General features: G+C 42.1%; 1 protein-coding gene across 2 annotated transcripts in view; it reads left to right on the plus strand.

The window, feature by feature from the left end:
• LOC121538476 (kelch-like protein 4) overlaps positions 1–24269 on the plus strand; it is a 43574-nt gene that overhangs the window by 8343 nt on the left and 10962 nt on the right. For both annotated transcript variants that reach the window (XM_041846530.2, XM_041846521.2), the window contains exons 2-4: positions 11973–12116; positions 14482–14618; positions 14943–15139. In XM_041846530.2, the coding sequence (XP_041702464.1) occupies positions 11974–12116; positions 14482–14618; positions 14943–15139 (477 nt within the window). In that variant the 5' untranslated portion in view covers position 11973. The remainder of the gene's footprint in view (positions 1–11972; positions 12117–14481; positions 14619–14942; positions 15140–24269) is intronic.

Consider the following 24269-nt stretch of genomic DNA (forward strand, 5'->3'; position numbering starts at 1 on the left):
ACCAGGCTGTTGATTGTGGCCTGTGGAATGTTGTCCCACTCCTCTTCAATGGCTGTGCGAAGTTGCTGGATATTGGCGGGAACTGGAACACGCTGTCATAGACGTCGATCCAGAGCATCCCAAACGTGTTCAATGGGTGACATGTCAGGTGAGTATGCAGGCCATGGAAGAACTGGGACATTTTCAGCTTCCAGGAATTGTGTACAGATCTTTGCGACACAGGGCCGTACATTATCATGTTGAAACATGAGGTGATGGCGGCGGATGAATGGCACGACAATGGGCCTCAGGATCTCATCACGGTATCTCTGTGCATTGAAATTGCCATCGATAAAATGCAATAGTGTTTGTTGTCCGTAGCTTATGCCTGCCCAAACCATAACCATGGGGCACTCTGTTCACAACGTTGACATCAGCAAACCACTCGTCCACACGATGCCATACACGTTGTCTGTGGTTGTGAGGCCGGGATGGACATACTGCCAAATTCTCTAAAACGACGTTGGAGGTGTCTTATGGTAGAGAAATTAACATTCAATTCTCTGGCAACATTCTTTGACATTCCTGCAGTCAGCATGCCAATTGCACGGTCCTTCAAACTTTAGACATCTGTGGCATTGTGTTGTGTGACAAAAATTTTAGTGTCATTTTATTGTCCCCAGCACAAGGTTCACCTGTGTAATGAATCATCCTGTTTAATCAGCTTCTTGATAAGCCACACCTGTCAGGTGGATTTATATTTTTGTTCAGTGTTGTTATATTTTTGTTTAGAAATGTTGCTGACCCAACTGAAATTGACCCGAACTTTGAATACCACTGTGTGTAGATGAATAGAACAAATCAGGAATGTGTCCCTTTGTTTTTGCTGAATCTTATCTGAAGGATGATAAGTATAATGTTACCAATATTAATAGAATGTTACCAATATTAATAGAATGTTACCAATATTAATAGAATGTTACCAATATTAGTAGTGTTACCAATATTAATAGTGTTACCAATATCAATAGTGTTACCAATATTAATAGAGTGTTACCAATATTAATAGAGTGTTACCAATATTACTAGAGTGCTATCAATATTAATGGAGTGTAACCAATATTAATGGAATGTTGCCACTTTTAATAGTGTTACCAATATTAATTGTGTTACCAATATTAATAGAGTGTTACCAATATTAATAGAGTGTTACCAATGTTAATAGAATGTTACCAATATTAATAGTGTTACCAATATTAATAGAGTGTTACCAATATTAATAGAGTGTTACCAATGTTAATAGAATGTTACCAATATTAACAGTGTTACCAATATTAATAGAGTGTTACCAATATTACTAGAGTGCTATCAATATTAATGGAGTGTAACCAATATTAATGGAATGTTGCCACTTTTAATAGGGTTACCAATATTAATAGAGTGTTACCAATATTTAATAGTGCTACCAAGTAAATGTGTAACGTATTGCAAGATCTCTCCACGGGGGTCATTGAGCTACCTAGATCATGTCAGAGTCCCAAATGACATCATATTCCATATTTAGTGTACTAATTTTGACCAGGGCCCATGGGTGCCATTTGGGACACAGAACATATTATATGCCCACACCTCATGCTACCTTCATCATATTCAGATACCCATCAGAATATTACTATATCTATTGGCAAAACACTTTTCTCATAATGCTGCATATCTACTGTATCTCTGAGCTCATAGTTAAATCACTGGTCTACTTCCTCCTCTCCTCCCACAGCACATAGACAGATATTAAATCACTAGTCTACTTCCTCCTCTCCTCCCATACAAATGAATTGATTACTCTGTCAGCATCTGTTTTCCATAATTATTTAATTGGAAGAGCTACTTTTTGTAATGATTAATCGGTACAGCACTTATTCGATCAGTGAAACATTGTAGGATGAGTTGTATTGAATGTAAACATAAATATAAAATAAGATGTAGTGTAAATGTAATTATATTTTTAATATATGAAACATAATCAGCAAACACATTTTTACAAGCTACTTTTCTATCAGGCTGCATGTTGTTTCATGTAGTAGGTTGTATTAAGTGAACCATATCTAGTATGGTAAGGTCTTTGTTGTGAAGGTAGTGGGTAGGCAGCGCTCTTGAACCCCTCGTCCAACAAACTGGTTAGCTTGTTAATAATCTGGAATTAGAGTCAGGGATCAAGCAGGATTAAACAAAGTTGATTCATTTTTTCTACCGCTGCTTTGTGCTATTCTACCAAGAGGGATCAAATACCCTGTTACCCTGTGTTATTCTACCAAGAGGATCAAATACCCTGCTACCCTGTGTTATTCTACCAAGAGGATCAAATACCCTGTTACTCTATGCTATTCTACCAAGAGGATCAAATACCCTGTTACCCTATGCTATTCTACCAAGAGGATCAAATACCCTATTACCCTGTGTTATTCTACCAAGAGGATCAAATACCCTGTTACCCTGTGTTATTCTACCAAGAGGATCAAATACCCTATTACCCTGTGTTATTCTACCAAGAGGATCAAATACCCTGTTACCTTGTGTTATTCTACCAAGAAGATCAAATACCCTGTTACCCTGTGTTATTCTACCAAGAGGATCAAATACCCTGCTACCCTGTGTTATTCTACCAAGAGGATCAAATACCCTGTTACTCTGTGCTATTCTACCAAGAGGATCAAATACCCTGTTACCCTGTGTTATTCTACCAAGAGGATCAAATACCCTGTTACCCTGTGTTATTCTACCAAGAGGATCAAATACCCTGTTACTCTGTGTTATTCTACCAAGAGGATCAAATATCCTGTTACCCTGTGTTATTCTACCAAGAGGATCAAATACCCTGTTACTCTGTGTTCTTCTACCAAGAGGATCAAATACCCTGTTACTCTATGCTATTCTACCAAGAGGATCAAATACCCTGTTACTCTGTGCTATTCTACCAAGAGGATCAAATACCCTGTTACTCTATGCTATTCTACCAAGAGGTTCAAATACCCTGTTACCCTGTGTTATTCTACCAAGAGGATCAAATACCCTGTTACCCTGTGTTATTCTACCAAGAGGATCAAATACCCTGTTACTCTGTGTTATTCTACCAAGAGGATCAAATACCCTGTTACCCTGTGTTATTCTCAATCATCTCTAATGAAATTCCATGAGCTCCTTCAGTGGCCCAATGATACGGGGCTGTTAGTGAACTCCTCAAAAACGAAATAACCTTCCAAGTTGGCAGTACAGATCAGATAGAATAGATATGATGCAATTGTTTTTTAATCTCTTGTAATGTTAAGTCAATAACATCTATCCCAGGACGGAGACAGGATTAAGATATAAAGAGTTGATTGGAGATGTATTCTGATGTATTTTAATGCACCGTGGCGTCTGTCTATTATATATCATTGGTTTCACATTCACCAAAAGCTAACAAGATATGTGTAGTACTTGATGAATATATTCACATTTAATTCCCTCTACCATCTGGGTGGTGATCCAATTACTTTTCACATCATAAATCATTTCTCACAATCTACCAAATTAGAATCTGGATGTAACTGTGAGTGTTCAAAAACATCTTATCCAGAGCGACTTAGAGGAGCAATTAGGGTTAAGTGCCTTGCTCAAGGGCACATCGACAGATTTTCACCTAGTCGGTTCGGGGATTAGAACTAGCGACCTTTAGGTTACTGGCACAACACTCTTAACCACTAAGCTACCTGCCGCCCTAACGTTAATGCTAACATTAATTCCAGTCTCTTGCCACCAGCACATTTAAGTCATAGTCATGTGTGGTAGCTAGTTCCCCTCAATTGACTTGTTTCACATGGAACACTTCTTGAAAAAATATAAACCCACCCCCCAACCAATATATCACAGTACAATTGGAGAGCTCCTTGGATGCCTTGGATTTTTCCTATATGCTCATCACTGACAGCCAAACGACCTCTCACTGCTGCCAAAACAAACAACAAATCTCAACCTGCTTTCTCTGAAATATATGACATAACCCCAAAATAAAAAACAGAAACCCTGAACCCTTCTTATAAAACACAAAACAGAGGTTTGAGTCAGCAGCTGTTACCATGAATTATATCTCAATTCTCCCCTCAACCACCACCTTCTCCCTGTCAACGGCAGTAACTCAGGTGTTTTCTTGACGGCTCATAGGGTCTTGTTGGCTTACAGGGCTCTCAGTTGGTGGTTGACACCCAGGCTGACGTTAACATCCCATAATACACGTGGAATAAGCGAACAGTAGGAGGATGTATAGCCTAACAAGGAAAGGAATTGTTACAAAGAAATCAAACAACCCCCTTTCCAATTAAAAATTTTTTTTATTTTGTTTCTATACTTTAAATGTGTTGCTAGGGACCTAGCCAAACAGGTATCTCTGTAGGAGCGTTCTTATTGTGGAAAACGTATGTTCCTTAAACCGCCATCAGCAAACTAGGGGGAAGTGGTTTGCTAACACCGGCACATTTTTCACTTAAAAATACATTTCCACTTTCCTGAAGTCCCTCAGGCCACGGCAGAGTCATCATGTAGGTAATCTACGGATGTGGAATGCCAAATCCCACTAAGGAATTGAATGTCGTTTTTCTTACCACTGCAAATACTGTATTTCTACACGTAATACGTTTTCAGCAGGCCATTTGCACATGGTGTCAAGCATATTTTATACACATCTGACATATCAGCAAATACTTGGAACACGAACACACCCCTGTAAAAAAAACACGAATTCCAAAGGGAGGCAGGAAGCCTAGCGGTTAAGAGTGTTGGGCCAGTAACCTTGGTTTTTGACAAGGTGAAAAATCTGTCGATGTGCCCTTGAGCAAGTCTCTTAACCCTAATTGCTCCTGTAAGTCACTCTGGATGAGTGACTGCTAAATATATATATATATTTTTTTTATGTCAGATTGATGCCTTTCTATTTAAACCAACCCAAGGTTTCCTCCTCCCCTGACACATTATTCAATATTTAAAAAATAATAATCAATACCTTACCGGCCTACATTATCTATCAAGGCTGGCTAGACATTATGCTGACAAGACGTTACAAGACTATTTTATTGATATGCTTTACAACATAACGTGTCTCAAATAGCACCCTATACCATATATAGTGCACTACTTTTGACCAGAGAATAGGGTGACATTTGGGACGCTATGGTCCCTGGTCAAAAGTAGCGCACTACAGGCAATAGTGTTCCATTTAAGACGCACCCGGGGTGGGGGAGATATATTGGGGCAATAACCCTTCTCCATCAATAGCTATAGCAATTTTCATCCATGTGCTCTCAGACACAAAGAGATTTGTGGTTGTTCTCTAAACCAGAAACCCCTGGTAGATTCAGACACAAAGAGACCCTACTGGTTAAAGAAGCTAGCTAGCCTTTATGCTAACACAGACATACCCATATTAAAAGAATATCTGTAAACAACAAATGGAACAGCTGACATAAACCATTAGCTATCTGACTGTCAGTACGGTGAGGGTGGTGGCGGAAAGGGGTTATCCGCAGCACAGGCTTGGTTGTCTCCCGCCTGACTGCTGGGATGAAGTGATATCCCAGAATGCATGAATCTGACTCTCTCTGCTCCACACATCTGAATGCTAGCATGGTAGATATACACTAAAGGAAACACAGCAGGATCTAACGGACTAGGCTACACTATGTGGACTGACTTGGCATGCTATGTGAGCCTTCGTATAAGTAGTTTCTCTACTTGTATTTTTATTTTATTTAACCTTTATTTAACCAGGTAAGCCAGTTGAGAACAAGTTCTCATTTACAACTGCGACCTGGCCAAGATAAAGCAAAGCAGTGCGATAAAAACAACAACAACACAGAGTTACATATGGAATGAACAAAAACAAAACCTACAGTCAATAACACAATAGAAAATCTATATACAGTGTGTGCAAATGTAGTAAGTTATGGAGGTAAGGCAATAAATAGGTCATAGTGCAAAATAATTACAATTTAGTATTAACACTGGAGTGATAGATGTGCAGAAGATGATGTGCAAATAGAGATACTGGGGTGCAAATGAGCAAAATAAATAACAATATGGGGATGAGGTAGTTGGGTGGGCTAATTACAGATGGGCTGTGTACAGGTGCAGTGATCGGTAAGCTGCTCTGACAACTGATGCTTAAAGTTAGTGAGGGAGATAAGTGTCTCCAGCTTCAGAGATTTTTGCAGTTCGTTCCAGTCATTTGCAGCAGAGAACTAGAAGGAATGGCGGCCAAAGGAAGTGTTGGCTTTGGGGATGACCAGTGAGATATACCTGCTGGAACGCATACTATGGGTGGGTGTTGCTATGGTGACCAATGAGCTAAGATAAGGCGGGGATTTACCTAGCAGTGATGTATAGATGGCCTGGAGCCAGTGGGTTTGGCGACGAATATGTAGTGAGGGCCAGCCAACAAGAGCGTATAGGTCACAATGGTGGGTAGTTTATGGGGCTTTGGTGACAAAACGGATGGCACTGTGATAGACTACATTCAATTTGCTGAGTAGGGTGTTGGAGGCTATTTTGTAAATGACATCGCCGAAGTCAAGGATCGGTAGGATAGTCAGTTTTACGAGGGCATGTTTGGCAGCATGAGTGAAGGAGGCTTTGTTGCGAAATAGGAAGCTGATTCTAAATTTAACTTTGGATTGGAGATGCTTAATGTGAGTCTGGAAGGAGAGTTTACGGTCTAACCAGACACCTAGGTATTTGTAGTTGTCCACATATTCTAAGTCAGACCCGCCGAGAGTAGTGATTCTAGTCGGGCGGACGGGTGCAAGCAGCGTTCGATTGAAGAGCATGCATTTAGTTTTACTAGCGTTTAAGAGCAGTTGGAGGCCACGGAAGGAGTGTTGTATGGCATTGAAGCGTGTTTGGAGGTTTGTTAACACAGTGTCCAATGAAGGGCCAGATGTATACCAAATTGTGTTGTCTGTGTAGAGGTGGATCTGAGAGTCACCAGCAGCAAGAGTGACATTATTGATATACACAGAGAATAGAGTCGGCCCGAGAATTGAACCCTGTGGCACCCCCATAGAGACTGCCATAGGTCCAGACAACAAGCCCTCCGATTTGACACATTGAACTCTATCTGAGAAGTAGTTGGTGAACAAGGCGAGGAGTCATTTGAGAAACTGTGTTGTAATCTATCAGATTAAGGCAGTATTTCTGTGTTGTAATCTGTCAGATTAAGGCAGTATTTCCGTGTTGTAATCTAACAGATTAAGGCAGTATTTCTATGTTGTAATCTATCAGATTAAGGCAGTATTTCCGTGTTGTAATCTGTCAGATTAAGGCAGTATTTCCATGTTGTAATCTATCAGATTAAGGCAGTATTTCTATGTTGTAATCTATCAGATTAAGGCAGTATTTCCGTGTTGTAATCTGTCAGATTAAGGCAGTATTTCTATGTTGTAATCTATCAGATTAAGGCAGTATTTCCGTGTTGTAATCTATCAGATTAAAGCAGTATTTCCGTGTTGTAATCTATCAGATTAAGGCAGTATTTCTGTGTTGTAATCTGTCAGATTAAGGCAGTATTTCTGTGTTGTAATCTGTCAGATTAAGGCAGTATTTCTGTGTTGTAATCTATCAGATTAAGGCAGTATTTCTGTGTTGTAATCTATCAGATTAAGGCAGTATTTCCGTGTTGTAATCTGTCAGATTAAGGCAGTATTTCTATGTTGTAATCTATCAGATTAAGGCAGTATTTCCGTGTTGTAATCTATCAGATTAAAGCAGTATTTCCGTGTTGTAATCTATCAGATTAAGGCAGTATTTCTGTGTTGTAATCTGTCAGATTAAGGCAGTATTTCTGTGTTGTAATCTGTCAGATTAAGGCAGTATTTCTGTGTTGTAATCTATCAGATTAAGGCAGTATTTCTGGTTAAATCAAGCTCCTCAGTGTTCAGTGTGGAGTGTGTGGGAGGAGGAAGCTGCTGCATCTGTGACCCTAAAGCTAGTAAACAGAGAACTGTAGAAGAAGAATACTATGGCTGAGCCTCAAATGGCACTCTATTCCCTGTATTGGTTTTTGTAGTGCATTGTGGGCTGAACATATTCTGGAAGGAAACTGAGATATTGCTTGCAGTGTTAGGTGCTTGACATTCAAATGACATTCAACTGAGATGAATGTTTTAAAATCAGTTCTCGTTATCCGCTGCCTGTGTCATTGACTGCAATGCTGGACGAGTATCAGGGCTTTGGTTCTGCAGTACTTACCTATAAGTAATACTTACCTCGTACTTACTGGACCTCTGCAATATTAACTTACTGGACCTCTGCAATATTAATCTACTGTACCTCTGCAATATTAACTTACTGTACCTCTGCAATATTAATCTACTGTACCTCTGCAATATTAATTTACGGTACCTCTGCAATATTCATTTACTGTACCTCTGCAATATTAATTTACTGTACCTCTGTAATATTAATTTACTGTACCTCTGCAATATTAATTTACTGTACCTCTGCAATATTCATTTACTGTACCTCTGCAATATTAACTTACTGTACCTCTGTAATATTAATTTACTGTACCTCTGCAATATTAACTTACTGTACCTCTGCAATATTAACTTACTGTACCTCTGCAATATTAACTTACTGTACCTCTGCAATATTAACTTACTGTACCTCTGTAATATTAATTTACTGTACCTCTGCAATATTAACTTACTGTACCTCTGCAATATTAACTTACTGTACCTCTGCAATATTAACTTACTGTACCTCTGCAATATTAACTTACTGTACCTCTGCAATATTAATTTACTGTACCTCTGCAATATTAACTTACTGTACCTCTGCAATATTAATTTACTGTACCTCTGCAATATTAATTTACTGTACCTCTGCAATATTAATTTACTGTACCTCTGCAATATTTACCTTGTGGTCACGTTATTGTATTTTCTTGAAGCACAGGATTATCCATACAAGTGTTGTATTTCTGCCTACATACTGTATGTCACCCCCTTAAAGAGGGGGTGTGTAGGCCTAGGGAATGTAGCATTAAGGATTCTTGTTGGAGTTTTCAAAAGATGCTCCTAGTTCAGAGGCTAATGTAATGGCAGAGCATGGCCCTAATGAACAACCCCCCATTCTGAAAAGAAAAGATACACCTCAAAGAAATGTCCAGCTCCCAAGAATGCTATTCCAAAGCAATTAGAGTCCTGGAGATTGGTAGGCATGAAAAACCCTCACAGCGTTCCTTTGAGCCCGCACAGAGGTAACACATCTAGATTTTACAGCCCCAGCCCTTATTCAGTCTAGTTTAGTGTTGCCAACCAAGGCTTGTATCCCAAACGGCCCCATACGTTCCCTGGTCAAGGTAGTTCACTATAAAGGGAATAGGGTGCTATTTGGGACGAGCTCAAAAGACTCCCTGAGTTAGACAGGGCAATAAATGACAGCTGTATTTAGCACAAAGCATCCCAATAAAGGTGTATTCTATAGGCTGTGGACCCGGCCTCCTACACATAAAAAAAATGCCTTCAGCAAAATTAGTTTGAAAGAATTTCTGAAAAGAGGAAAGCCACACGTTCTCCTGTATGTGTGGACTCTGTTCCCGTGGTGGTGTAGACTGATGACATAACGTCACAGATGTTGACATTTCTTACATTCTCCATGTACATTATGTTCCCAAAAACTTTGAAAACTATGACTCTAATCAGTTAATTTCTCCCTGACAGTTGAGACTGTTTATGCAGTGTAACAAACAACTTTAAATGTCAGCAAGTGGATTTGCCGCCGTGAAGGACACCGAAGTAACTGGCCTGAATTATTTCCCACAAGTCTGAAGGATTATTTAGACTCCGGTCTTTGGGGAGTGGGGCTCAGAATACAGCATAACCACAATACTGTGAAGGGGAAGCCAGCTCACTTGCTTAGTCCATGTCTATAAAAAAAAACACATTTTGTTTGGAAGGCGAGGCGGGAGTTTCCCAGATTGTAAGCAGCCTGTCCCGTTGGAGTTAGTGCTCAGTTTCTTTATCCACTTAGGTACGCAGTTTTTAGTTTTAATTCGGCTCAGACTGGTGGAGAAAGATGCCGGTTTAGTCTATAAAATGATGCCCGCTGCATGGCAAATTGGGTTTTATCGCATCACTATGATGATTGTGTTACTTTGATTGTGATATAATATACCTTTTAGGTATGCAAGGTACACACTTAGAAAAAAAGGGCTCCAAAAAGGTTATTCGACTTTCCCAAAACCTCTGTGTAAAGTGTAAAGTATAAACCCAAAAGGGTTCTACCTGGAACCAAAAAGGGTTCTACCTGGAACCAAAAAGGGTTCTACCTGGAACCAAAAAGGGTTCTACCTGGAACCAAAAAGGGTTCTACCTGGAACCAAAAAAGGGTTCTACCTGGAACCAAAAAGGGTTCTTCAAAGGGTTCTTCTATGGGGACAGCCGAATAACCCTTTTAGGTTCTAGAGAGCACAATTTTTTTCTAAGAGAGTATGGTATATCCAGCTTCTCATATTGGTTAAACAAAACGTTAAAGTGATACTGTACGTCTCTTGGTTTTTGTGTATGTAGGGGGTGGGATTCTACCAAATGGGGATTGCATTCCACTTATCAAACAATATCTTCCATTCACAGTTCATGTCTGGTCTCAAAAACGTTGATATCAGTAGCATTATATGGTCATGTAACTTATTCCGTGTAGGATTATAACCATTACTCACACATAAGTCGGAAGTTTGCATACACCTTAGCCAAATACATTTAAACTCAGTTTTTCACAATTCCTGACATTTAATCCTAGTAAATATTCCCTGTCTTAGGTCAGTTAGGATCACCACTTTATTTTAAGAATGTGAAATGTCAGAATAATAGTAGAGAGAGTGATTTATTTCAGCTTTAATTTCTTTCATCACATTCCCAGTGGGTCAGAAGTTTACACACACTCAATTAGTATTCGGTAGCATTGCCTTTAAATTATTTAACTTGGGTCAAACGTTTCGGGTAGCCTTCCACAAGCTTCCCATAATACGTTCGGTGAATTTTGGCCCATTCCTCCTGACAGAGCTGGTGTAACTGAGTCAGGTTTGTAGGCCTCCTTGCTTGCACACACTTTTTCAGTTCTGCCCCAAAATTTTCTATAGGATTGAGGTCAGGGCTTTGTGATGGCCACTCCAATACCTTGACTTTGTTGTCCTTAAGCCATTGTCCATTTGGAAGACCCATTTGCAACCAAGCTTTAACTTCCTGACTGATGTCTTGAGATGTTGCTTCACTATATCCACATAATTTTCCTTCCTCATGATGCCATCTATTTTGTGAAGTGCACCAGTCCCTCCTGCAGCAAAGCACCCCCACAGCATGATGCTGCCACCCCTGTGCTTCACGGTTGGGATGGTGTTCTTCGGCTTGCAATCATCCCCCTTTTTCCTCCAAACATAACAATGGTCATTACGGCCAAACAGTTCTATGTTTTTTTTCATCAGACCAGAGGACATTTCTCCAAAAAGTATGATCTTTATCCCCATGTGCAGTTGCAAACCGTAGTCTGGCTTTTTTATGGTGGTTTTGGAGCAGTGGCTTCTTCCTTGCTGAGCTGCCTTTCAGGTTATGTCGATATAGGACTCGTTTTACTGTGGATATAGATACCTTTGTACCTGTTTCCTCCAGCATCTTCACAAGGTCCTTTGCTGTTGTTCTGGGATTGATTTGCACTTTTCGCTCGAAAATTACTTGTGTCATGCACAAAGTAGATGTCCTAACCGACTTGCCAAAACTATAATTTGTTAACAAGAAATTTGTGGAGTGGTTGAAAAAAATGAGTTTTAATGACTCCAACCTAAGTGTATGTAAACTTCCGACTTCAACTGCATCCTCCTCCTCCTCCTCCTCCTCCTCCTCCTCCTCCTCCTCTTCCTCTTCCTCCTCCTCCTCCTCCTCCTCTTCCTCTTCCTCTTCCTCTTCCTACTCTAGGATGAGCTCCAACGGCTCGGATGAGTTCTTCCAGGCTACAAACCATGCGGAACAGACCTTTCGCAAGATGGAGAATTATCTTCAGCACAAGCAGCTGTGTGATGTTGTCTTGATAGCAGGAGATCATAAGATCCCGGCTCACAGGTCAGTGCCTGCTGCTCTTCTTAAATGTAAATTTCACCTGCACACTGGGTCAGAGCTGTACTGGAAACAATTCAGGATCAATGTGGCTTTGTCCCAAGTGGCACCCTATTCCCTATAAAGTGCACTACTTTTAACTAGGGCCCATAGGGCTATGGTTAAAAGTAGGGCACTATAAAGGGAATAGGATGACATTTGGGACATAACCTACAGTCAATATGATTAAGATAGCCACATGTAGGAATCCTTTCACTGATCACCATCATAGATAACACAATACCTTGATCATCTGTACAGTCAATAGTACTATCTAGTAAACCAGGGATGCTCTTATTTGAGAGGGGCCAGCTTCAGATAGCATTTTGAGGTCCCAGAAAACTCTGATGAATGACTGTTTACTGAGTGGTTGTGGGTAAGAAAAGCAACAAAAAAACATACTTTGAGGAAAGATGTTGCATGGCTTCAACAGGGCAATCGAAAACTAGTCATGACCCCTTAATATAATAATTTAATTTGACACTCAGTACAACCTTAATATAACACGATCATTACACATTAATTTACAAAAGTTGTATTTGCTCTGTCGAGGACAGACAATAATCACCTCTGTTTCATATTAAACACATCTCAAAGAAAACACATGTCCTTGTGATTGCAGCTTTTGATCACTCTCCACTTCAGTTCTTACATTAGCAGACTAGTGAAGCAAACCAGGCGGAGACATAAACACGATTAGAGATCTTTAAACTGTTGGAAAAAAATTGTAAATCTTGTTTATGAGATACTTTCATTTCAATTTGTTAATATGCTGCTTCAACAAATAGGATGTAGCCATGCAGAACACAAAGGGTAAGCTGTTAGGGGCGGTTAGAGAATCACTGAGCTGAGGTGTCCCAACATCATCTGAAACACCCAGCCAGCCAGCCAACCATTCTACCTGTGAATCACTGAGCTGAGGTGTCCCATCGTCCTCTGAAACACCCAGCAAGCCAGCCAACCATTATCCCTCACATCTCCATCACAGCTCCCTCACAGCTCCCTCACAGCTCCCTCTCAGCTCCCTCTCATCTCCATCACAGTTCCCTCACATCTCCCTCACATCTCCCTCACATCTCCATCACAGCTCCATCACATCTCCCTCACATCTCCCTCTCTGCTCCATCACAGTTCCCTCTCAGCTCCCTCATATCTCCATCACAGCTCCCTCACAGCTACCTCACATCTCCCTCTCTGCTCCATCACAGTTCCCTCTCAGCTCCCTCATATCTCCATCACAGCTCCCTCACATCTCCCTCTCTTCTCCATCACAGTTCCCTCTCAGCTCCCTCATATCTCCATCACAGCTCCATCACATCTCCCTCACAGCTTCCTCACATCTCCCTCACACCTCCCTCACATCTCCCTCTCAGCTCCCTCACAACTCCATCACAGTTCCCTCACATCTCCCTCACATCTCCCTCACATCTCCATCACAGCTCCATCACATCTCCCTCACATCTCCCTCTCTTCTCCATCACAGTTCACTCTCAGCTCCCTCATATCTCCATCACAGCTCCCTCACAGCTCCCTCACAGCTACCTCACATCTCCCTCTCTTCTCCATCACAGTTCCCTCTCAGCTCCCTCATATCTCCATCACAGCTCCCTCACATCTCCTCTCTTCTCCATCACAGTTCCCTCTCAGCTCCCTCATATCTCCATCACAGCTCTATCACAGCTCCCTCACAGCTACCTCACATCTCCCTCACATCTCCCTCACATCTCCCTCTCAGCTCCCTCACAACTCCATCACAGTTCCCTCACATCTTCCTCACAGCTCCCTCACATCTCCCTCACAGCTCCCTCTCAGTTCCCTCACATCTTCCTCACAGCTCCCTCACATCTCCCTCACAGCTCCCTCACATCTCCCTCACATCTCCCTCACAGTTCCCTCACAGGTCCCTCACATCTCCCTCTCTGCTCCATCACAGCTCCCTCACAGCTCCCTCACAGCTACCTCACATCTCCCTCACAGCTCCCTCTCAGTTCCCTCACATCTTCCTCACAGCTCCCTCACATCTCCCTCACAGCTACCTCACATCTCCCTCACAGCTCCCTCTCAGCTCCCTCACAGCTCCCTCTCAGCTCCACCACAGCTCCATCACAGCTCCCTCACAGGTCCCTCACATCTCCCTCTCAGTTTCATAGCATGTCATTATGTAACGGATAAACAATGCACATGACCAAATCAACACAAGGCTGTTGGTTGTGTGTGTGTGCAGACTGATCCTCAGTGCAGTGTCTGAGTGTCCCAAATGGCATCCTATTCCCGCTATAGTTATATAGTGCACTACTTTTGACCGCCACCTTGTTGGTGTTGTCCTATACAGACTGGTCCTCAGTGCGGTATCTGACTACTTTGCTGCCATGTTCACCAGCGATGTGAGAGAGGCCAAACAGGATGAGATCAAGATGGAGGGGGTGGATCCAGAAGCCTTGAGATCTCTGGTCCACTTCGCATACACTGGTGAGTACTCCGCAAAACACTCATTTTATGTATCTCAAATGATTCCGTATTTTCCAATGTAGTGCACTTCTTTTGACCAGGGCCCATGGGGGGCTCGGTCAAAATAATTGCACTAAATTAGGAATAGGGTGCCATTTGGATGTATTCACCCAGTCATCCACGTGGAGCTGGCTGGTGCAGAAAGGGAAGCATCAAATCTACACGTCTGTCAATCTTTTAGACATTGTTTCTCCCGTGCCCCAGGCCTGGTGATGTGTTTTTAGAGCTCATATGGAGCTCTACTTCTTTTGTTCTCCGTAACAACATATCTTGTTAATGTTCCAGGTGTCCTTGAATTGAAGGAAGAGACCATAGAGAGTTTATTGGCTGCAGCCTGCCTTCTACAGCTCTCACAGGTCATCGAGGTTTGCTGTAACTTCCTCGTGAAACAACTCCATCCATCTAACTGCCTGGGGATACGCTCCTTCGCTGACGCCCAGGGATGCATGGATCTGCTCAACGTGGCCCACAACTACACTATGGTAGGAATCTAACCAGGTTTACACAGCCTAAATGTTTTTTTTGGGGCTATTTGCAAAAACGAGCTATTTGCATGCATTCCTTTTGGAGATTGCGTTAAGTTTACGTCACATTGTTAGGGTTGGATGACCATTGAATGCTTAGCTGAAGTGCAAATATCCTTTTATACTCTAGGATTTTATTTAAATACATTTATGTTGGCTTTTTTTAGTCAAGGTTAGCTAATTTGTGGCTAATAATGTTGAGACATGTCGACTAACGTTTTGAAAAGTAGGTTGGTATTTCAAAATACAACTGTAATATTTATTTCATAGATTTTCTACGGGATCAAGAAGATCCAGTGCACATATTTGCTAGATAATGTCTATCCCCGGCTGCAGGAGTAAACAACTCATGGAGATAGCTGTTCTATCTGCTAGGCTCTTTTTACATAGAACCCTGTCTAGGACAGTGAGGTTTATCTAAGCACGACCACTTCCTGTTCAATCCCTCCAATCATGAACATGGAAGAAGCGTCCCAAATGGCACCCTATTCCCTATATAGTGCACTAATTTTGACCAGAGCCAGTAGTGCACTATATAGAGAATAGGGTGCCATTTGGTACACAGCGGAGAGTCACAGAGCTTCCTGGACCACTGTCCTCTGGGGTTCTGAATCAACAGCTTCTTATGTTGATGAGGGTGTTTTTGTCGGTGGTTTTACGCTGGATGGATGTTCTATGTTTTGTGACATCCTGTTCCTCTGTGAGTGTCGTTTCTTCCTCTAAATGCTTTAAAAACGCGCTGTGTCGTAAACCTTGCCCTGCTATCTTTGAACAAGGCCCTGTTGTTAAAGCCCTCGTGTTAGATTTCAGTAGGCTATTCCCAGAATTAGTATTACTTTAAAAAACGAACGGTTCAGATTAGTGCCCCTTTATTCATGCTAGTATTTCTGTTTCAATTTAACAAGCTTAACCAAAGCATCTCACGCACATTTTGAATTGTTCTGTCAAAAACTCTTCTTTCTTATTCGATAGATCAACACGTATCTTTTCCGCACTGCTCTTGTTTTTCAAACAGTTTCTTACCGCAGGTTTGTTTTCTTGTATAATGAATGGGTGCGTCTGAAATGGCATCTGATTCACTATATAGTACACTGCTTTTGACCAGGGCCCACAGGGTTTTAGTCAAAAAGTAGTGCACTATATAGGGAATAGGGTGCCATTTTGGACTCACACTTTGTTTTTAAATGTCTGTGAATCGAAGAGTCTGCAGTGTAGCTAGCAGAATTAATGTATTACATTTGTTGTCAGCATTCTGGGCTGATGGTAATTACAAATAATGAATCTATACCAGTGTCAAACAACAGTGTGTATGATGTAGGATCTCTCCTTCTGAATTACCAGAACAGATCAATGAAGGAGACTCATTTCATTAGGCTTGTCGCTGCTAAGATACTAAAGCCCATGATAGATTCTGTGAAGCCAACTGTAATTTGTAACAGATCATTACATTTACGTTTAAGTCATTTAGCAGACGCTCTTATCCAGAGCGACTTACAAATTGGTGCATTCAACATAGGATAGCCAGTGGGACAACCACCCCCTTTTTTTATGGGTGGGGGTGGGGGTGGGGGAGGGGGTAGAAGGATTACTGTTATACTATTCCAGGTATTCCTTAAAGAGGTAGGGTTTCAAGTGTCTCCGGAAGGTGGTCAGTGACTCCGCTGTCCTGGTGTCGTGGGGGAGCTTGTTCCACCATTGGGGTGCCAGAGCAGCGAATAGCTTTGACTGGGCTGAGCGGGAACTGTGCTTCCATAGAGGTAGGGGGGCTAGCAGGCCAGTGGTGGATGAACGTAGTGCCTTTGTTTGGGTGTAGGGTCTGATCAGAGCCTGAAGGTAAGGAGGTGCCGTTCCCCTCACAGCTCCGTAGGCAAGCACCATGGTTTTGTAGTAGATGCGAGCTTCAACTGGAAGCCAGTGGAGTGTGTGGAGGAGCGGGGTAACATGAGAGAACTTGGGAAGGTTGAACACCAGACGGGCTGCAGCGTTCTGGATAAGTTGTAGGGGTTTAATGGCACAGGCAGGGAGCCCAGCCAACAGCGAGTTGCAGTAATCCAGACGGGAGATGGCAAGTGCCTGGATTAGGACCTGTGCCTCTTTCTGTGTAAGGTAGGGTCGTACTCTGCAAATGTTGTAGAGCATAAACCTGCAGGATCGGGTCACCGCTTTGATGTTAGGGAGAACGACAGGGATGTTGTCCAGGGTATGCCAAGGTTCTTTGCACTCTGGGAGGAGGACACAATGGAGTGGGAAGTCCTTCCCTGGGAGGAAGAGCAGCTCCGTCTTGCCGAGGTTCAGCTTGAGGTGGTGATCCGACATCCACACCGATATGTCTGCCAGACATGCAGAGATGCGATTCGCCACCTGGTTATCAGAAGGGGGAAAGGAGGAAATTAATTGTGTGTCGTCTGCGTAGCAATGATAGGATAGACCATGTGAGGATATGACAGAGCCAAGTGACTTGGTGTTTAGAGAGAATAGGAGAGGGCCTAGAACTGAGCCCTGGGGGACACCAGTGGTGAGAGCACGTGGTGCGGAGACAGATTCTCGCCACGCCACCTGGTAGGAGCGACCGGTCAGGTAGGACGCAATCCAAGAGTGAGCAGCGCCGGAGATGCCCATCTCGGAGAGGGTGGAGAGGAGGATCTGATGGTTCACAGTATCAAAGGCAGCAGATAGGTCTAGAAGGATAAGAGCAGAGGAGAGAGAGTTAGCTTTTGCAGTGCGGAGAGTCTCCGTGACACAGAGAAGAGCAGTTTCAGTTGAATGACCAGTCTTGAAACCTGACTGGTTTGGATCAAGAAGGTAATTCTGAGAGAGATAGCAGGAGAGTTGCCTAGAGACGGCACGCTCAAGAGTTTTGGAGAGAAAAGAAAGTGATACTGGTCTGTAGTTGTTGACATCGGAGGGATCGAGTGTAGGTTTTTTGAGGAGGGGTGCAACTCTCGCTCTCTTGAAGACGGAAGGGACATTGCCAGCGGTCAAGGATGAGTTGATGAGCGAGGCGAGGTAAGGGAGAAGGTCTCCGGAAATGGTCTGGAGAAGAGAGGAGGGGACAGGGTCAAGCGGGCAGGTTGTTGGGCGGCCGGCCGTCACAAGTCGCAAGATTTCATCTGGAGAGAGAGGGGAGAAAGAAGTCAAAGCGTAGGGTAGGGCAGTGTGAGCAGGACCAGCGGTGTCATTTGACTTAGTAAATGAGGATCGGATGTCGTCAACCTTCTTTTCAAAATGGTTGACGAAGTCATCCACAGAGAGGGAGGAGGGAGGGGAAGGAGGAGGAGGATTCAGCAGGGAGGAGAAGGTGGCAAAGAGCTTCCTAGGGTTAGAGGCAGAGGCTTGAAATTTAGAGTGGTAGAAAGTGGCTTTAGCAGCGGAAACAGAGGAAGAGAATGTAGAGAGGAGGGAGTGAAAAGATGACAGGTCCGCATATTAATCAATAGAATGCTTGGGTTTTGTAATTGTTAGGTTCTCACATCAAAGCAATGTTAAATGTGTCGACGTTTATTCTTGCTGGTGCAATAAATACCAGCTCAGGGTCTTGTTCCTAGACAACAGGGTTTGTCCTACTCCTTTATAAATACCAGCTCAGGGTCTTGTTCCTAGACAACAGGTTTTGTCCTACTCGTTTATAAATACCAGCTCAGGGTCTTGTTCCTAGACAACAGGTTTTGTCCTACTCGTTTATAAATACCAGCTCAGGGTCTTGTTCCTAGACAACAGGTTTTGTTCTACTCCTTTATAAATACCAGCTCAGGGTCTTGTTCCTAGACAACAGGTTTTGTTCTACTCCTTTATAAACAGCATTTAACAGGTTTGTTCTACTCCTTTATAAATACCAGCTCAGGGCCTTGTTCCTAGACAACAGGTTTTGTTCTACTCCTTTATATCTCCTGTATGTTGAACATTACAAAGCAGCATAAAGGGATTTTATATAGCATAATCTGGTACTATCCAGAAAGAATCATTGAAGAAGCTAGTAGAGGTAATCACACCAAGCCATACTATATATATATATATATTTATATATACTGAATATATAGCCTGGGATGATGACCAACAACTGGAAGATGAATCTACAGAAAGATTAGCGAGCTCCAGATTGAATATACTATTTTCTTTCTAAACTAGCACCAATGTGTTACTGTGTATTTTACCTCATACTGACTAAGTTTCAGACCACAGTTAATCACTTGCTCTGCAATGAGAACAATTTTATTAATTACATTTCTGGCAGTGTGTTGTCTACTAGCATGGAGATAGGCAATAGTTACATGATTCATCTGTGGAAAATGCGGAAGACACATTTCAGTTGATTGCATTCAGTTGTACTGACTAGGTATCCCCCTTTCCCTTTCCTCTGTGGCATAGCTGTCATGTTGGCCCATGTTATTTTATTTTATTTATTTTTTATTTTATCAAAATAATTACAATTGGTATTAACACTGGAATGATACATGTGCAAGAGATGATGTGCAAATAGAGATACTGGGGTGCAAATGAGCAAAATAAATAACAATATGGGGATGAGGTAGTTGAGTGGGCTAATTTCAGAAGGGCTGTGTACAGGTGCAGTGATCGGTAAGGTGCTCTGACAACTGATGCTTAAAGTTAGTGAGGGAGATAAGAGTTAGCAGCATTGATGTCAACATTTGTTACTCATTAGGTTTAAATAAGTTCACCGCTCCATTTATCGACTGATTCCTTCCTATTTGTATTTGTATTTGTATTTATTATGGATCCAAGGCAGCAACTACTCTTCCTGGGGTCCAGCACATATTTAGGACGTTATACAATTTCAAAAACATTACAATACATTCACAGTTTTCACAACACACTGTGTGCCCTCAGGCCCCTACTCCACTACCACATATCTACAGTACAAAATCCATGTGTACGTGTGTGTATAGTGCGTATGTTATAGTGTGTGTGCATGTGTCTGTGCCTATGTTTGTGTTGCTTCACAGTCCCCGCTGTTCCATAAGGTGTATTTTTATCTGGTTTTTTTAAATATAATTTTACTGCTTGCATCAGTTACCTGATGTGGAATAGAGTTCCATGTAGTCATGGCTCTATGTAGTACTGTGCGCCTCCCATAGTCTGTTCTGGACTTGGGGACTGTGAAGAGACCTCTAGTGGCATGTCTTGTGGGGTATGCGTGGGTGTCAGAGCTGTGTGCTATTCGTTTGAAAAAGACATGTCAATACCTCTCACAAATACAAGTAGTGATGAAGTCAATCTCTCCCCCGCTTTGAGCCAGGAGAGGTTGACATGCATATTACTAATGTTAGCTCTCTGTGCCCTGTTTCCTAAGTCCCTCTTTGTGGCACCTGACCACACAACTGAACAGTAGTCCAGGTTCGACAAAACGAGGGCCTGTAGGACCTGCCTTGTTGACAGTGCTGTTAAGAAGGTAGAGGAGCACTTTATTATGGACAGACTTCTCCCCATCTTAGCTACTGTTGTGTCAATATGGTTTGACCATGACAGTTTACAATCCAGGGTTACTCCAAGCAGTTTAGTCACCTCAACTTGCAAAATTTCCACATTATTTATGACAAGATTTAGTTGAGGTTTAGGGTTTAGTGAATGATTTTTCCAATTACAATGCTTTTAGTTGTAGAAATTTTTAGGACTGATTTATTCCTTGCCACCCACTCTGAAACTAACTGCAGCTCTTTGTTAAGTGTTGCAGTCATTTCAGTCGCTGTAGTAGCTGACGTGTATAGTGTTGAGTCATATGCATACATAGATACACTGGCTTTACTCAAAGCCAGTGGCATGTCGTTAGTAAAGATTGAAAAAAGTAAGTGGCCTAGACAGCTGCCCTGGGGAATTCCTGATTCTACCTGGATTTGTTGGAGAGGCTTCCATTAAAGAACACCCTCTGTGTTCTGTTAGACAGGTAACTCATTATCCACAATATAGCAGGGGGTGTAAAGCCATAACACATATGTTTTTCCAGCAGCAGACTATGATCGATAATGTCAAAAGCCGCACTGAAGTCTAACAAAACATCCCCCACAATCGTTTTATCACCAATTTCTCTCAGCCAATCATCAGTCATTTGTGTAAGTGCTGTGCTTGTTGAATGTCCTTCCCTATAAGCGTGCTGAAAGTCTGTTGGCAATTTGTTTACTGTGAAATAGCATTGTATTTGGTCAAACACCATTTTTTCCAGAAGTTTACTAAGGGTTGGTAACAGGCTGATTGGTCGGCCGTTTGAGCCAGTAAAGGGGGCTTTACTATTCTTAGGTAGCGGAATGACTTTTGCTTCGCTCCAGGCCTGAGGGCACACACTTTCCAGTAGGCTTAAATAGAAAATATGGTAATTAGGAGTTGCAATATCGTCCACTATTATCCTCCGTAATTTTCCATCCAAGTTGTGCATGCTTATTAGTAACTGGAATAAGCAATTTTCAAAAATGTGTTTAGTGCAGCGTCTGTTTGCTACTCATTACACACCACAGACCAACAAAATGTATTTACATCAACAACATAGGAATCACTTCAAAACTTATTGTATGATCTCTTATACACTATATTAGGCCCAGCCTTTGGAACTTTGGTTTTGTTAGATATGGCTACTATGTTGTGATCACTACATCCGATGGATCTGGATACTGCTTTCAAGCAAATTTCTGCAGCATTGGTAAGTATGTGATCACTACAGTGGCTTGCGAAACTATTCACCCCCCTTGGCATCTTTCCTATTTTGTTGCCTTACAACCTGGAATTAAAATGGATTTGTTGGGGGTTTGTATAATTTGATTTACACAACATGCCTACCACTTTGAAGATGCAAAAAATATTTTGGGGTGAAACAAACAAAAAATAAGACAAAAAACAGAAAACCTGAGCGTGCATAACTATTCACCCTACAGTACTTTGTAGAGCCATCTTTTGCAGCAATTACAGCTGCAAGTCTCTTGGGGTATGTCTCTATAAGCTTGGCACATCTAGCCACTGAGAGTTTTTGCCCATTCTTTAAGGCAAAACTGCTCCAGCTCCTTCAAGTTGGATGGGTTCCGCTGGTGTACAGCAATCTTTAAGTCATACCACAGATTCTCAACTGGATTGAGGTCTGGGCTTTGACTAGGCCATTCCAAGACATTTAAATGTTTCCCTTTAAACCCCTCGAGTGTTGCTTTAGTAGTATGCTTAGGGTCATTGTCCTGCTGGAAGGTGAACCTCCGTCCCAGTCTTAAATCTCTGGAAGACTGAAACAGGTTTCCCTCAAGAATTTCCCTGTATTTAGGGCCATCCATCATTCCTTCAATTCTGACCAGTTTCCCAGTCCCTGCCGATGAAAAACATCCCCACAGCATGATGCTGCCACCACCATGCTTCACTGTGGGGATGGTGTTGCTCTGATCAGTCCCTACACCCAAACGAGGGCATTGCGTTCATCCACCTCTGGCCTGCTGGCTCCCCTTCCTCTGCGGAAGCATAGTTCCCGCTCAGCCCAGTCAAAACTGTTCGCTGCTCTGGCACCCCAATGGTGGAACAAGCTCCCTCACGACGCCAGGACAGCGGAGTCACTCACCACCTTCCGGAGACATTTGAAACCCCACCTCTTTAAGGAATACCTGGGATAGGATAAAGTAATCCTTCTACCCCCCCAAAAAAATTAAAAAATAAAAAAATATTGGAAAGTGGTTGTCCCACTGGCTATAGGGTGAATGCACCAATTTGTAAGTCGCTCTGGATAAGAGCGTCTGCTAAATGACGTAAATGTGCCCTTGAGCAAGGCACTTAACCCTAATTGCTCCTGTAAGTCGCTCTGGATAAGAGCGTCTGCTAAATGACGTAAATGTAAATGTAAATGTGTTCTCGGGGTGATGAGAGGTGTTGGGTTTATGCCAGACATTTTCCTTGATGGCCAAAAAGCTCAATTTTAGTCTCATCTGACCAGAGTACCTTCTTCTGTATGTTAGGGGAGTCTCCCACATGCCTTTTGGCGAACACTTATTTTTTTCTATAAGCAATGCCTTCTTTCTGGCCACTCTTCCATAAAGCCCAGCTCTGTGGAGTGTACGGCTTAAAGTGGTCCTATGGACAGATACTCCAATCTCCGCTGTGGAGCTATGCAGCTCCTTCAGGGTTATCTTTGGTGTCTTTGTTGTCTCTCTGATTAATGCCCTCCTTGCCTGGTCCGTTGGTTTTGGTGGGCGGCCCTCTCTTGGCAGGTTTGTTGTGGTGCCATATTCTTTCCATTTTTAATAATGGATTTAATGGTGCTCCGTGTGATGTTCAAAGTTTCAGATATTTCTTTATAACCCAACCCTGATCTGTACTTCTCCACAACGTTGTCCCTGACCCGTTTTGAATTCTTTGAAACAAGTTATTTTTTTCATTTCACTTTACCAATTTTGGACTATTTTGTGTATGTCCATTACATGAAATCCAAATAAAAATCAATTTAAATTACAGGTTGTAATGCAACAAAATAGGAAAAACGCCAAGGGGGCTGAATACTTTTGCAAGGCACTGTACATGTGGATGATTTCATTTCTGTGCTGTTTGTAACTAGCCTGGTAGGTTGACTGATAACCTGAACCAGGTTGCAGGCACTGGTTACAGTTTGAAGCTTTTTCTTGAGTGGGCAGCTTGATGAAAGCCAGTCAATATTTAAATCACCCAGAAAATATACCTCTCTGTTGATATCACATACATTATCAAGCATTTCACAAATGTTATCCAGATACTGACTGTTAGCACTTGGTGGTCAATAGCACAAGAATGAGCTTTAGGTGATGCAGATTAACCTGTAGCCATATTACTTCAACAGTATTTACCATGATATCCTCTCTAAGCTTCACAGGAATGTGGTTCTGAATATAAACAGCAACATATCCACCATTGGCATTTCTGTCTTTTCTGTAAATGTTATAACCTTGTATTGCTGCCACTGTATCATCAAAGGTATTGTCCAAGTGAGTTTCAGAGATTGTCAGAATATGAATTTCATCTGTTACTAGCAAATTATTGATTTCATTAACCTTGTTTCTTAAGCTACACATGTTAACGTGGGCTATTTTGAGCACTTTTCTTCTGGGATGCTTACTTGTTTTCATTGCTTTACTAGGAAGCT

Source organism: Coregonus clupeaformis, chromosome 26 (assembly GCF_020615455.1).
Source record: "Coregonus clupeaformis isolate EN_2021a chromosome 26, ASM2061545v1, whole genome shotgun sequence".
Taxonomy (NCBI): domain Eukaryota; kingdom Metazoa; phylum Chordata; class Actinopteri; order Salmoniformes; family Salmonidae; genus Coregonus; species Coregonus clupeaformis.